Raw genomic sequence first — 12,858 nt, 5'->3', positions numbered from 1 at the left:
TATATATATAAAATTAAACTCAAGAATGTGGTTGGATTAGAAGTTTGGGGTGTAGGATATTGAGGAATTAGCAATGCCCTTGATCCATTTTCAAAGCAACCTTTTCTTTTCCTTTTACTTTAGGTCTCACAGTCACAGATGAAATTCTCCAAGGAAAATCAGATTGGTCCAAACTATTTGAGCCACCCAATTTTTTTCAAAAGTATAGGTATTGGAAATTTTGCAGCTTGTGTGTGTGTATATTAAGAGCAATAATGTGAAAATTTAGTAGAGTTGATGTGTGGAGATCTCAAGTGAGACTTTCTAAATTCTAGTAGTGTCTGATACAGTGTTAGTGGTTTGTTTTGATATTAATGAGTATATTTTTAATTGTATGATCTAGAATTAATTTTATGACAATCTGAACCTATTTTCGTGTTCATAAACTATGTTTATGCGCTTTTGCTCCTTTGGGAGCATGGTGGGAAGAAATGGGAATGATGGGAAAGCAGGACCTAACAATGTTTCTGGCTTTGTCTGTTTTCTGGTGGTGCTGGAAATTCTCCACAGGCATTACATCGTCCTGACTGCCAGTGCTTCGACGGAAGAAAACCATCTAGAGTGGTAAGACTTGTATTTCAGAATCTCTCCTGATTGCATGGTGGTGTAAGTATATTTATATGATGCTGAGCCTTGTAAAGGAACCCTGGTGGCACAGAAGTTGAAGCACCACTGGCCGGCGCTGTGGCAGTCGGCTTCCTTCATGGCTGACAGCCTCAGAAGCCCTGTGGGGAAGTTCTCGGCGTATAGGATCTCTCTGAGTAGGAATCCACCTTTTTGGTTTTGCCACGAAAGTCCGCCGGAGCATAGTTCTCCTCTGCACATGGGGTTGCCGAGAGTTGGTGTCACTTGATGGTAACTCATTTGGCTCTCTGTAGCAGTGATGTGTGCGTGTTTTGCCATTTTTCCTCACTGTCCAAATTCCTAGATTATGCCTCTGACTGTTGTATGTTATTCTGGAGCCTTTAGTGTTTTAATAACATCAAGTTTATTTTTCAGAATCAAGAGTGAAATAGGATATAAGGATATATGTGCAGATGATAATCCCTTATTGTCATTTTGCAGTCAAATTAAAGCAAAGTGAAGCCGTGTAAATGGATCTGACACCCAGCTTCCTTTTGCTATGTTCTCCCTCCCCCCTTTTGCTCATGTTTTCCTTCAAATATTTGGAGGGAAGGCAAAAATCCTTTTAATTTAGGCCATGAGATAACATGAAAGATTACAGAATATTTAGCTTCTGTCGAGATAGGAGTTGTTTTTTGGTCAAAAGGCCCTATTTCATCGGAATTCACTTTGGCCTCAAGTATGTACCACACAACATGTTTGGACAATAGAATGTCCACAAAAGCATTCGTGGTATGGGAAGGAGGGGCCTTGCCTAGGAGGCACCAGGAGGCAAGACTAAGCTTCAGGTTTCCACTGTTAGGGGCTGCCACCACCACAGTTTGGCTGCAGCCCCTGGGCTGCACCTGCCATTGTGACTTGTGTCCTTGCAGCAACTTGCAGGGAGATGCTGGGAAGTAGTCGCTCCGTTCCATCTCTCGAGCCTTCCAACTCCCACCAGGCTCTGACCAGGCCAGGCTTCCCACAGCTGTTTGGGACTCACAGATCACTCAGGGCTTACCTTGGCATGTGTACTGAACCTGTCCAAACATGCATGAGCAGGGTACTGCAGAAAGGTTGTGGGAAAATGGAATTGATCCACATACTTTTTGAGACTCTCAGACTACCTGTGCATAACAGGGTGTTCGCTCAGCGTTCAGATTACTCCCATCCAATTTCACAGCACCACCATGGGAGTGAATGGAAGTGTGTGTGCTACGTCCCTGGCCCCGCCAGGCAGACGCTGTTAGGCCACCAGAGTTGGTTTTGCTTTCCTCTGGTGTGACTTCTGGAAAAGTGAAACATGACAGTACGGTCTTATTTTTGCTTCAAGAGATGAAAGGTAATTAAAAGAACCTTTTCACTGGAGTGTTTTAATTTGTCCAGATGAAGGGTCAAGAGCAATATAATCTATAAAGTTTCATGTGGAACCAGTCGTGCTTGTTTGTGTACATGTTTTTTATAGTATGTTTTGTGCAACATGGCAGAGTTGGCTAGGTGTAACTAATTGACACTACGTGTCTCACAAAGCCTAAAATATTTGCTGCCCGTCCCTTGGTGTAAAGAGTTTGTCAGTGCCTCCCTTGTGTAACACTGGGAAAGAATTCCACTTGGTGTATATCTGCTGATGAAGCGCATAAATATGTAAGCCTGTTCAAGTATTTGGCAAATTAAAATATTCCTGTGGATTCTTTCTAGTTCATAAAGTGACAAAGAATATCTGACAACCACTATCTTTCTGAAGTAGAGAGTGGAATTGTAGAAGTCTGAATATATTATCAGTGTTAGTAATATTTGATCCAATTTCAATAAATCCCTATGAACATGTAAAGCATAATGTTTGGCGTATGTGAATATAGCTTCCAAATTAAATAAGGACGTAGACAAACAAAACCTTGTTCCATTCTTTTATTTCAGGGTCGGGTTAGTGGAATCTAAAATTCGCGTCCTTGTTGGAAATTTAGAACGCAATGAATTTATTATTCTTGCTCATGTAAATCCCCAATCGTTCCCAGGAAATAAAGAACACCATAAAGAGTAAGTAATTTGAAGAATAAGTTGCTTAGGCACATTCATGGGATAATACGTTATGTGTTTGATTATGAGCGGCTATTCATGAACACGAAGTGCATTCTGTTTGGTTGCCCTCAGGCCTCAACAAGACTTTAGGGTAATATCTGGGGCATCTCTTACTCTAGGCCATAACACCGGATAACTTCACATTGTTTTAGAGACCAGTTTAAGAATTTGGCCAAGCCATTATGAATTGTATTTATGCTTATATACTAAGCAACTTTTAATTATTGAGTGGTTTATATAAAATTATAAAAATTAATGGGAATCCTTACATTTTACCTTTGTAGCAACAATTATGTATCAATGTGGTTCCTGGGAATAATTTTTCGGCGAGTAGAAAATGCAGAAAGTGTTAACATAGACTTGACATATGATATCCAGTCATTTACGGACACAGGTAAGACTCTCTCATACACTGGCTCTCCTATCTAAGATCTGGCCGGCTATATTTTCTCAAGTTCCACAATTGTTCAAATGAATGTGGTATGTCTATATTGCATAACTGTAGAATACTAAGGTGGCTATTAAAAGAAAGGGTGAAGTAATTTCTAAGACATACTTGGGGAAGAGGGGTTGGAAAACATAGCATAAACTGTGTTACCATTTATAGAAGGACACAAAGGACAAAAGCAAGGTGTGCAGACCGTGGCCAAAAGGACACATGGCTGGATAAAGAAAAAGTGGCAGAAGTCGTCGTTTCTGGGTCAGGGGACTGAGGGTGTCCGGGAACAGGAAGGAGGGGGCTTCACTAGATACTTTTGGGGGTCTTTGTGCCATGTAGAGTGTATTAACTGCTTAGTTTTCTTCCATCTTCAAACAGTTAATACACTCTACATGGTTCATCCCTCATGAACCCTTGATAATTTATAAATTATTATTTTGTCATATCTTGCCCTGTCCGATGTCTCCCTTCACCCACTTTTCTGTTGTCTGTCCCCCAGGGAAGAGGTCACATGTAGATCTTGTAATCGGTTCCCCCTTTCCAACCCACCCTCGACAATTTTCAAATAGTATTGTGATGTGGAAATGTTTAAGAAGTATTTGTTCATTAGGGAGTGATAAGTGTGTGTAAAGTAATGGAAACATAGTGGAGATGTGTGCATATACAAATAATGACAGCCATTGGTTCAGAAAGTAGTTTGCTATTAACTTACATTTTTACAGTCTACAGACAAGCAAACAATATAAACATGTTAAAGGAGGGAATGAAAATTGAAGCCACGCATGTAAAGAAGAAACAGCTTCATTACTACCTTCCACCAGACATTCTTCAAAAGAAGAAAAAGGTCAGCTTGTAGCTTATGGCTCCAGTCAAGTGAACGGTCCTGGGAACCAATTTGTGCTCATAACAGCTCCCAGACATTTGAGGAAGAAACAGGGCTGGGCGGGGGGTGGTGCATGCAGCAAAATTCAATCCAGCACTCAGATCTGACTGACTTTGGTCGTAAAAGACAATCCACATCTATTGGAGAATTAGAAGGAAGTGGAATTTTTCTACAAACTTTTTAATGCCCTCTTGAACATCAAAATTGATAGCCTCTTTATATTCGCTTTTGCTTCTTGAAATTAATACGTTTTCCCTTCTTTCAGCAAAGTCTTTCTGATGTAAGTCAGAGTTTGGGTGGACTTCAATCCAAGAGACCGTCGCTGGATGGCAAATCCTTGGATAGCTCCAGAGACACTGATAATGGAACCCCTTTTAATTCCCCAGTGTCATTAGTCAGACCCTCGAAGCCTGACAGTCGTCCTGGGGGAGAAGCAGAAAGGTGTGCTTCACAGTTGTCCTTTCAGCCTCTGGTTGAAGTTTTCTTGGGCACAATGTAGACTCTTCTTTACCTTTCCTAAATGCCTTTTCTTCGTTGTCGAAAGGTAGTATTAATTGTTGGTTGATTTCCTGCTTAGAAATATTGACCCATTTGTAGTAACCCTCTGGGCGACTAGGGTAGGCTTCTGAGCATGTGGGTATAGATGCATACACAGAAATGCACAGGCTTCCTGTTTAAATTTTAATTCATAAATTTTAATTCTCACTGGATCTTCTGTCCTAAAAATAAGAGTGCTGTACCACCTGCCTGCTAAGGCTATTGGACACAATCCATGTGATGCAAACTTATTGAAAAGTACATAAATAAAATTGTGTTTGTTACTTTTTTTTAAAAAGTGCTTTAACAAAGAAATCCTACAAATTAAGGGTGTTTTCAGTAAGTCCTGTTTAAATCACTGCTTGAATGACAGCAGTCACTGCTTTGACTAGGAGCAGCGCTGAGCCCGGGGCGGCCGTGACTGAGAAGAAGCCCCCGAGTGCTCCGCCGGCCCACGGACTGTCCATTCCAGTCATTGGCGCAAGTAGGTGTCTGAATGCCTGGTGGGACTGATTCTGCTAATTCTGCAATGTGATTGGGTTACTAAAGGCCCCTCCCCCTTTCAGAAGCAGACTCCACAGTGAAAGCGGCCTCACCCCCAGCTGTGTGCACCATCCCTACGGTAGTAGGACGGAATGTCGTTCCTAGAGTCCCAGCCCCCCACAACCCTGCCCAGGGCCAGCCACACCTCAATGGACTGTCAAATATGACGAAGAGCATTACCCCCCAGACATCCCTGTCCCCATCAGTCGATGGGCCTTCCACGAAGCTGAAAGATGCAGAGGAAAAGGTACTGCTGTTTTCGTGGTGATTCAGTAGTTGATTTGTGAAACACTGCCTTCAAAAAGAAGGTGACACCCAAAGCTAAAATAGCACAAACGAAGCTAAAAGTTGCCTGTTGCTCCTGAGTGTCCTCTTTGTTTTGGCTGTTTAAAAGAAGGCTTGTAAATGAAACAGAAGAATGATACTGATTTTTTTAATCGTAAAATCAAATTGACCTAAATTCAAATTTCAGTGTGTCTGAAAACTGGAATGACTGGTCTGAGTTTCTCTGTGACTTGTACAGAACTTTACAGTGGTAATAACTTAAATGACTGATACTTAGTGCGGGTCATCTTTGCCTCCAGTAGGTGGGGGTTAAGCTATATCTTAGTTACACTCTGAATTGATCTCACCATAAAGATCAAACTATAGAAATTAAGGGGCCTGGTTGAATTGGACCTAATTTAAAATCTCTGCCCAGTACACCCATGTTTATAGTGGTTTGCTAATCAGTAATTAGTCTCCAAATTGATAAGCTTTTGTTTTTGTGGATTTGGGGAGGGGGGGGTTCCCCCTTAAATCTGTAATAATAACTCATTTTCATGTTAATATTTTAGCTTCTTCATATTGAGTCAACGTTTAAAGACCCTCGTGCTGCTGAAAACAGGAAGAGAAAAGCAGTGGTAAATACATTAGCTGTGTGCTCCCAAACATGCGTTGTTCCCGAGCCATACGTTCAAGTCAGACCTTGTTAGGCAGTGGATCAGTAACTCAATCCACCGACAAGCTTTGCTTATGTTCTCTTTCGTGGAAGCATTTAATGCTGGCCACAGCGTTTACCTATAGAAAAGAAAGCTCTTATTTTTGTATAATTCTTCTGCTCTTAGGACACCGCTGAAGGAGAATCTATGCCTATTCCAACTATTGATACATCACGCATAAAGGTAATATGTAGCCTTATTTACAGGTAAAATTTAGAAGTAAAACTTGTACCCTGTAGGTGCAGATGAGTTTATTTTCACGCATCAGAATGTCAAGTGCCTCTCACTGCCCCCTGCTCCCCCGCCACCTTCCCCAGTGCCGCCCTCTGAGAACAGAACCGACAGAGCTCTCACTGGAGCTTGTGGCACTCTCGCTGTAACGAGACAGTGAGTTACAAGAAACCTGGGTGTGTTGTTAGGATGATAATGGAAGCAGACCGCTTTGAGATGTTTAATAACATGACAATATCAATTTTTAATTCAAAATAGCTTAGGGATAAAAGTTACAGGGCTAAGCCAAAACAGCATGTCAAAATTGTAATCATGGCTGAACTTGGTTGTGGCACCTACAGCCACACTGTACTATTCTCTGCTGGATATTTTTCATAATTTAAAAAAAAAATTCATATTTGTTAAATGTAATATGTGCCAAGTACTTCTCATTCATTATCTTACTTGATTTCAGCAATATTAATATCTGACAAGTAAGGAGAGAAACTAAGGATAGTGAGGAAGATACAACTTGTTAGAGACCACCCAACACAGAAGCAAGTCTAACCCACAGTCATAATTCAGTGTTGGCCATGTAGGATGGTGACTTCTCCATAGACTTTCTGTCAGCTGCCGCTTAATGCAAAACTCTTGACGGTGTGGCTCTGAAAGCCAGTTACCTAAGTTAAGTCAGTAGCACTCTGTCTGAATGAAAACCTCATTCTGCATTATAAGATTTCTTCCCCACCCCCCAACAGTTTTATTGACACATAATTTACATATCATTCAATCATACTAAGAATTGTACAATCATCGCCACATCAGTTTTAGAACATTCTCCCCCCACCCTCAAACACATACACACCCTCAAACACATACACATCCACTCAGGACCAGGGGTGACAGTGGCGATACCAGGAGGGAAGGGGGGTGTAGTAAGGGAATTGATCACAGAGAACTACATATAATCTCCTCCTCTCTGGGGGATGGGCAACAGAGGGGTAGGTGAAGGGAGACGCCGGGCAGTGTAATATAAGACATAATAATAATTTATAAATTATCAAGGGTGCATGGGGGAGAGGGGCAGAGGAAGGGAGGGGGAGGGGGAAAAAAAAGGAAAGTGAGCTGATTCCGGGAACCCAAGAGGCAAGCGAATTTTGGGAATGATGAGGGCAACAAATGTATAGATGTGCTCTACACAATTGATGTATGTATTGTGATGAATTGTATGAGCCCCAATAAATGGATTTAAAAAAAAAAAAAAGATCATCTTATTGGGGAATGACATTCCATACATCACTTGTGTCAAGCATATTTTTACATATGTTGACATCATTTTCTAAACATTTACTTTCTATTTGATCCCTTGGTATCAGCTCTTTTTTTTTCTTCACTCTCCCTTCTCATCCTCATGACCCCTTGATAAATTATAAATTATTATTGTTTTCATCTCTTAACACTGACCACTGTCTCCCTTCACCCACTTTCTGTTGCTCATCCCCCTAGGGAGCGGTGAGAGAGGAATTATGCGTCGATCATTGTGATTGGGTACACATAATCTCTTTTTAATGGATGTGAGTGTGATAATGGGTATTTGTGTAGCAGAAATAACACAAGAGGAAAATTAATTTTTGCAGTCATCCCTTGGCAAAAAATTCACATACTGTTTCCGTCACGCAGTCTGTATTTTGGAGGTCTTCTGTTGCTTCTCAGTTGCTGAGACTCTTTCTTGTCTTCATAATAGCCTGCAGAATCCGTTACACAGATGTTCCTACATTTCACCACTATCACAATTGCCTTGCCTGACAGAAAGACTGCGCATGCTGGTGACTACAGTGCTCTTCTCTGTGGAGGGCATTGCAGACACACACTGAGGAATGCAGTTCTCATATATTAAGCTTTCCTCTCTCTGACACATAGCTTGGTCACTTCTCCCACCCCGCTCCTCCGAGAGCTTCCTCTTGACTGTCTTCTCCCTGCTTGGTCACTTCTCCCACCCCGCTCCTCCGAGAGCTTCCTCTTGACTGTCTTCTCCCTGTTTCTCTCTTACAAGTGCCTGGCTCTGATGAGGACCTTTATACATTCCTCAACACACAAGTGAAAGGCCTCTCTTCCTTTACACACACAGACTCTACCCTGACTTACACCCTCTGCACTTCACCTTTGACTTGGCAGAAGGTTCCAAGAGATGCCTGTGATCCAGGAGAGGAGGAGGGAGTCCGCAGACTGAAGTTTGGTGACTGGTCTTGTAGTTGGATTTAGTACCGTGTCACGTGTGGACCTTGATCTCAGATGTGTGTCTTCTTCTTGGTTTCTCTGTTTTCTACTAGAGACTACCCAGTAAGGAACTTCCGGATTCATCATCTCCAGTTCCAGCAAAAAGCATCCGTGTTGTCAAAAATTCCATCCGACTGACCCTTAATCGGTAAAAGCCGTGCCTCCCCACTTAGTGAACATGCAGTCAGTTAGTGGCAAAGAACCAGCTGCTCTTTTTAAACGTGCAGTGGCTGTCATCCCAAGATGATGGAAGTGACAGTCACCACCTCCTGACCTGCAGGTGGGTTTTTAACGTTTACACTCTGACCTGCAGGTGCTGTAGCAGTCTCTCACTGATTGCTGCATGCACCTCTCTGAGGACCACCTGCTGTCCGATTGTCAGTATTTTGGCTTTGAGTTTGGAGGGTTTGCTGCCTTAATTCTCAGTGCTGGTTTTTCTGTTAGAACCAGTTTGGGCCACTGAACTTCCCCTCTTTCTGTTTCTTTTCTTCTCCCTCCTTTCCTTCCTTCCTGTCTCCTTTCTTCCTTCCCGCCTTCCTTCCTTCCTTCTGACCTTCCTTCCTTCCTTCCTACTTGTATGTTATAATCACTGTGTAGAGCTAAAAAAGTTGAAAACAAAAAAACACAAAAAAAGTCTTGTAATTTGTCAGCACATTTGCTTTAGCATTGAAGCCGCTTTGTGAAACCCGAGATGGATGAATGTGAGGTAGCTTTCCTCGTTTATGTAGATGTCTTTATTGTCTGTTCTGTTGACTTAAATTATTTTTCCAGATTGGCACATGGAATGTGTAAACATGTTGGTGTGTATGCTTTTCTGTACAGTGTGCACAGCTATCAGGGAGGATTCGTCCAGTGATTACGTACGAGGGTGGGGCACCATGATTTCTTTCTATTTTGCCTCCCATGGAGGCCTCTGAAATGCATCTTTATTAAAAATCAAAATATAACCAGAATACTGAAAATCAGTAAATGAACGTTGAAATTGTTACATAACCTATTATATGCCATTCTTGTTAGTTGACTGGTATTTTTTTCTTTTTACCAACAAGCAGCTCATGCCAGCATCAACAATAAGATATCCTTAAATATGAAAAAGTTGTATTTTTGAGGTGTAAAATTAGCCGAGGTGTGATATTTCCTGACAGTCACTGACTCTACAGCTTAAAACAGTTTCTCCCTGGGCTGGGCATGCGGAGCTAGGCAGTGGGTTTGTTACCAACATTGTTACCAACCATTAATTGGCTCAGGGCCTTTGTAATTTTTATTTAACTATGAGTTGTCTTTTTTTACACTGCTTTTTTCAACACATTTCTTAATCTTCTTTACGTTTCATGAACGCATGCTCAGTTTATTACAGTCCATAACCATGTAATTCTTGTAATGTTTGATTCAGTGTTTTGTAAATGAAGTCATGTATTTTCAGAGTATTTTTGTATGTACTGTAAGATACCATCTTTTCAAAGAGAAAACTTTAAAACCTTTGTTGTCTCTCTTTAGTCTAATTTTTAAAATATGGATTATGCTTGAATTCTTCTTAAAAGGAAAATGTACAGATTGCACAGCCCCGGATGCCAATAAATAGTACCTGATGCACCTTTCATTCAGTGTTTAGTAGCCCAGTAGGGAAACACAAAATGGCACCTTTGAAAATTAGGTGGAAAATATTTGGTTGTGTATTTCGGTACCCCTGCGCTACCTGTGGTCAGCATCCAGGAGCCATCTGACTCTTCCACTAGCCCCTTGCAGTGGAATCATTGGGCCCCGAGGGTCAGAGAGCAGACTCCTCCCATTCCTGCCCCGGTTCCCTCCCTCCTGAATCTCTGCAAAGGAAATCCTTCTCAGAAGGAAAGAGAGCAAGGATCAGCATTGGTTGTTCCAGTATTCATTTTTGTAGATAGCAAAAAGCAAGAAAAATGAAGTCCCGTGACCAAGGTGAAACCTCTCAGCTGGTCCTTGATTCGAGTATTCTGGAGTTCGTTCGCCAAACACTCAGCGCAAAACCTGAGTGATGATGAACAGATCAGCTGGCTCGAAAGTTCTATTGTATGGGATTTGATTGAGTTTTATATATTTGATGTGTTTGCACGGTGAAGCTGACATGCCAGCTGCCCGCCCCTGCTGCTAAAGCAGTCTTCAGAGCCTCTGAGGATCTTCTGTGTGTGCAGGTTCACCATACTAGGCAAGCAGGTGCCTAGAGTTAGTCGTGTTGTTTTTCTTCAACAAGAAAGCAGTGAGCTCAGCCTTGTACTGTGAGCTAGTCATTTCTCTCCGTTTGTTGGTCCATTCAACATAGGGGAAGGCATGATCAGTGATGCAGCTTCAGAATCCTGGTGGGTTCGGTCAGAAATGAAGTGTTTTCTCTCCTGGACAGTAGATAGAAAACTTGCCTGATATTCTGTTGTCATAGGAGGGAGTCGTCCACAATACCAGTATACCAGTTCCACGTAAGTAAAAGGAGAAGACCTGCTGTGGGATTGTTTGTTATTCTCTGAGGTGTTAAGTATAGGTGTTTGTTTTCAACTGTTATCTAGAAACATATTTTATAAAGGCACCTTGCCTGTTCTTCAAAATTTAGATGCATGTTCATTTTCACAAAGGTATTAACCTTTAATCTGCTCGTTTTCAGTGACTGGAGCTCAAGGCAAACACTTACCTGCTAGCTTATACTGTAGGGACCTAACCAATTTCAAATACCAGGTACATGGCATAAAACCTGCCGAAATTGGGACAGGAGGATGAATTTTAAGTCTGTTGGTGCTTAAAAGAATGAATAACTTTGTCTTAGATTAGCAGGTGACTAAATGATTGATAGCAATTTGCCATAGGAACAATTAAGTGAAGATGGGAATGTTGTATGGGGTAAACGTCATTGCTGCTGGATCAACAAGTTCAAAATAAGAGTGCCTAACTTGGGGGCCATGGACCCTTAGGGGGCCCCTTGCAGTTGTACATAGTAATGTTTTTATGTATATTGCATTTTGGGGGGGGGGTAGTTCATACCTTTCTTTGGAGCAGTTCGTGACCCTCAAAAAAGGTAGGAACCATAGCTGTCCAGGATTGAATGACGATGAACTAGTTGGAAAATCTTCCCGTGGGATTTTTCTGCAGGATATTTCTGGAAACGTACTGTGTGTGGCTCCTAACTAGTCAAGGGACCTGGTGGAGGACTCTTCTGGAACACTGAGTTTCTCCCCAAGGTTCAAAAAACGAAGCATCGGCAAGAGTAGAAAAATGCATGCTGCTGGATATACGAATACTCTTGAGTTTGGTCGTACTCAGGTTCATACTTAGGTCATGGTTCGGGCCTTAAGAGACTGAACAGACCAATAAATAGAAGAGCTTTAGGTTACAATATACATTTTTTGATAAAGTTGTGTATGTGAAAATAACTGCCTATAAAGCATAGGATTTGTGTCATGATAGTATTAAAAAATAGTGCCGGTGGTGGAAGGAAGTACATCTCAATGATGATAACTATTTGTTTAGGATTTTTTATAAGACTTGTGCAAGGTCTCATCTTTCCCAAATTCCTATTTTTTCTTTTTTTGGTTGTATAATTCTACTCAGTTGTGGTGTTTTTGTTTTTGTTTTTTTTGGGGGGGGGCAGGTTTAAATCATTTTCTATCTGTTTTTTCTTAAGTTTTCTCACATAATTTTACACTCAAGTTGCACATATGATTACCATTAAGGCTGCTGTCATGTTTCGACTATTTGCTGCATTTTAGCAAAGCTCCACAAAATTGCCTTACAGAGGACTTGGGATATTTTTGAGACAGCTGGTGCTGTGTTAACTGGCAGTATTCTGTCAAAGGAAAGAGCTGCTGTTGCTCTCGTGAAAGATGTTTGTGTAGTTCTGATTGTTCCTGCCCTTACTTGGATCGCCTTTACTCTCAGTTGTACACTGGAACCTCATTAATGATGGAATCAATAATCGAATAAACTTGCTTTGATAAATTTTGGTGCTTGAGTGTTATTATTTGGGAATAATTGAGATGGGAGTAGCAAAGAACCCTTTCCTAGTTATTTTTCAAACTGACAACCAGTTACTTGCCACTCTGGCTCGCTTGCCTGGTCAGATGGTGGTAGCTGTCGTGGAATTGGCGAGGATGAGTGACTGCCACAGCTTCCTGCCGATGGAGTCTGAAAGCCAGGCTCAGTTTTGCCACACGTGTCAGGTGTAATCTAGTCGGTTTGGATGCACATCAGCCTTACTAGCAGAAGGAAACACTGCTGCGTTCTCCATCCTCACAGTTGGGGGTCTGTGATGC

At 41.6% G+C, this 12,858-nt stretch overlaps 1 protein-coding gene across 3 annotated transcripts in view; it reads left to right on the top strand.

Moving 5' to 3' along the window:
* The window catches only part of PAPOLG (poly(A) polymerase gamma), a 34,295-nt gene extending 21,751 nt beyond the window's left edge, over positions 1 to 12,544 (top strand). For 2 of the 3 annotated variants that reach the window (XM_045294110.1, XM_045294112.1), the window contains 11 exons: positions 124 to 208; positions 550 to 603; positions 2,560 to 2,679; positions 3,006 to 3,115; positions 3,883 to 4,004; positions 4,309 to 4,484; positions 4,973 to 5,064; positions 5,147 to 5,370; positions 5,960 to 6,025; positions 6,230 to 6,286; positions 8,644 to 12,544. In XM_045294110.1, coding sequence (XP_045150045.1) covers positions 124 to 208; positions 550 to 603; positions 2,560 to 2,679; positions 3,006 to 3,115; positions 3,883 to 4,004; positions 4,309 to 4,484; positions 4,973 to 5,064; positions 5,147 to 5,370; positions 5,960 to 6,025; positions 6,230 to 6,286; positions 8,644 to 8,742 — 1,205 coding nt within the window. In that variant the 3' untranslated portion in view covers positions 8,743 to 12,544. The remainder of the gene's footprint in view (positions 1 to 123; positions 209 to 549; positions 604 to 2,559; positions 2,680 to 3,005; positions 3,116 to 3,882; positions 4,005 to 4,308; positions 4,485 to 4,972; positions 5,065 to 5,146; positions 5,371 to 5,959; positions 6,026 to 6,229; positions 6,287 to 8,643) is intronic. The other variant, XM_045294111.1, reaches the window with a different exon arrangement.
* The last annotated feature ends 314 nt before the right edge of the window (positions 12,545 to 12,858 follow it).

Source organism: Echinops telfairi, unplaced genomic scaffold (assembly GCF_000313985.2).
Source record: "Echinops telfairi isolate 266 unplaced genomic scaffold, ASM31398v2 ScPeMD7_2573;HRSCAF=3158, whole genome shotgun sequence".
NCBI lineage: Eukaryota > Metazoa > Chordata > Mammalia > Afrosoricida > Tenrecidae > Echinops > Echinops telfairi.
This window is presented reverse-complemented; position numbering and strand designations above follow the sequence as displayed.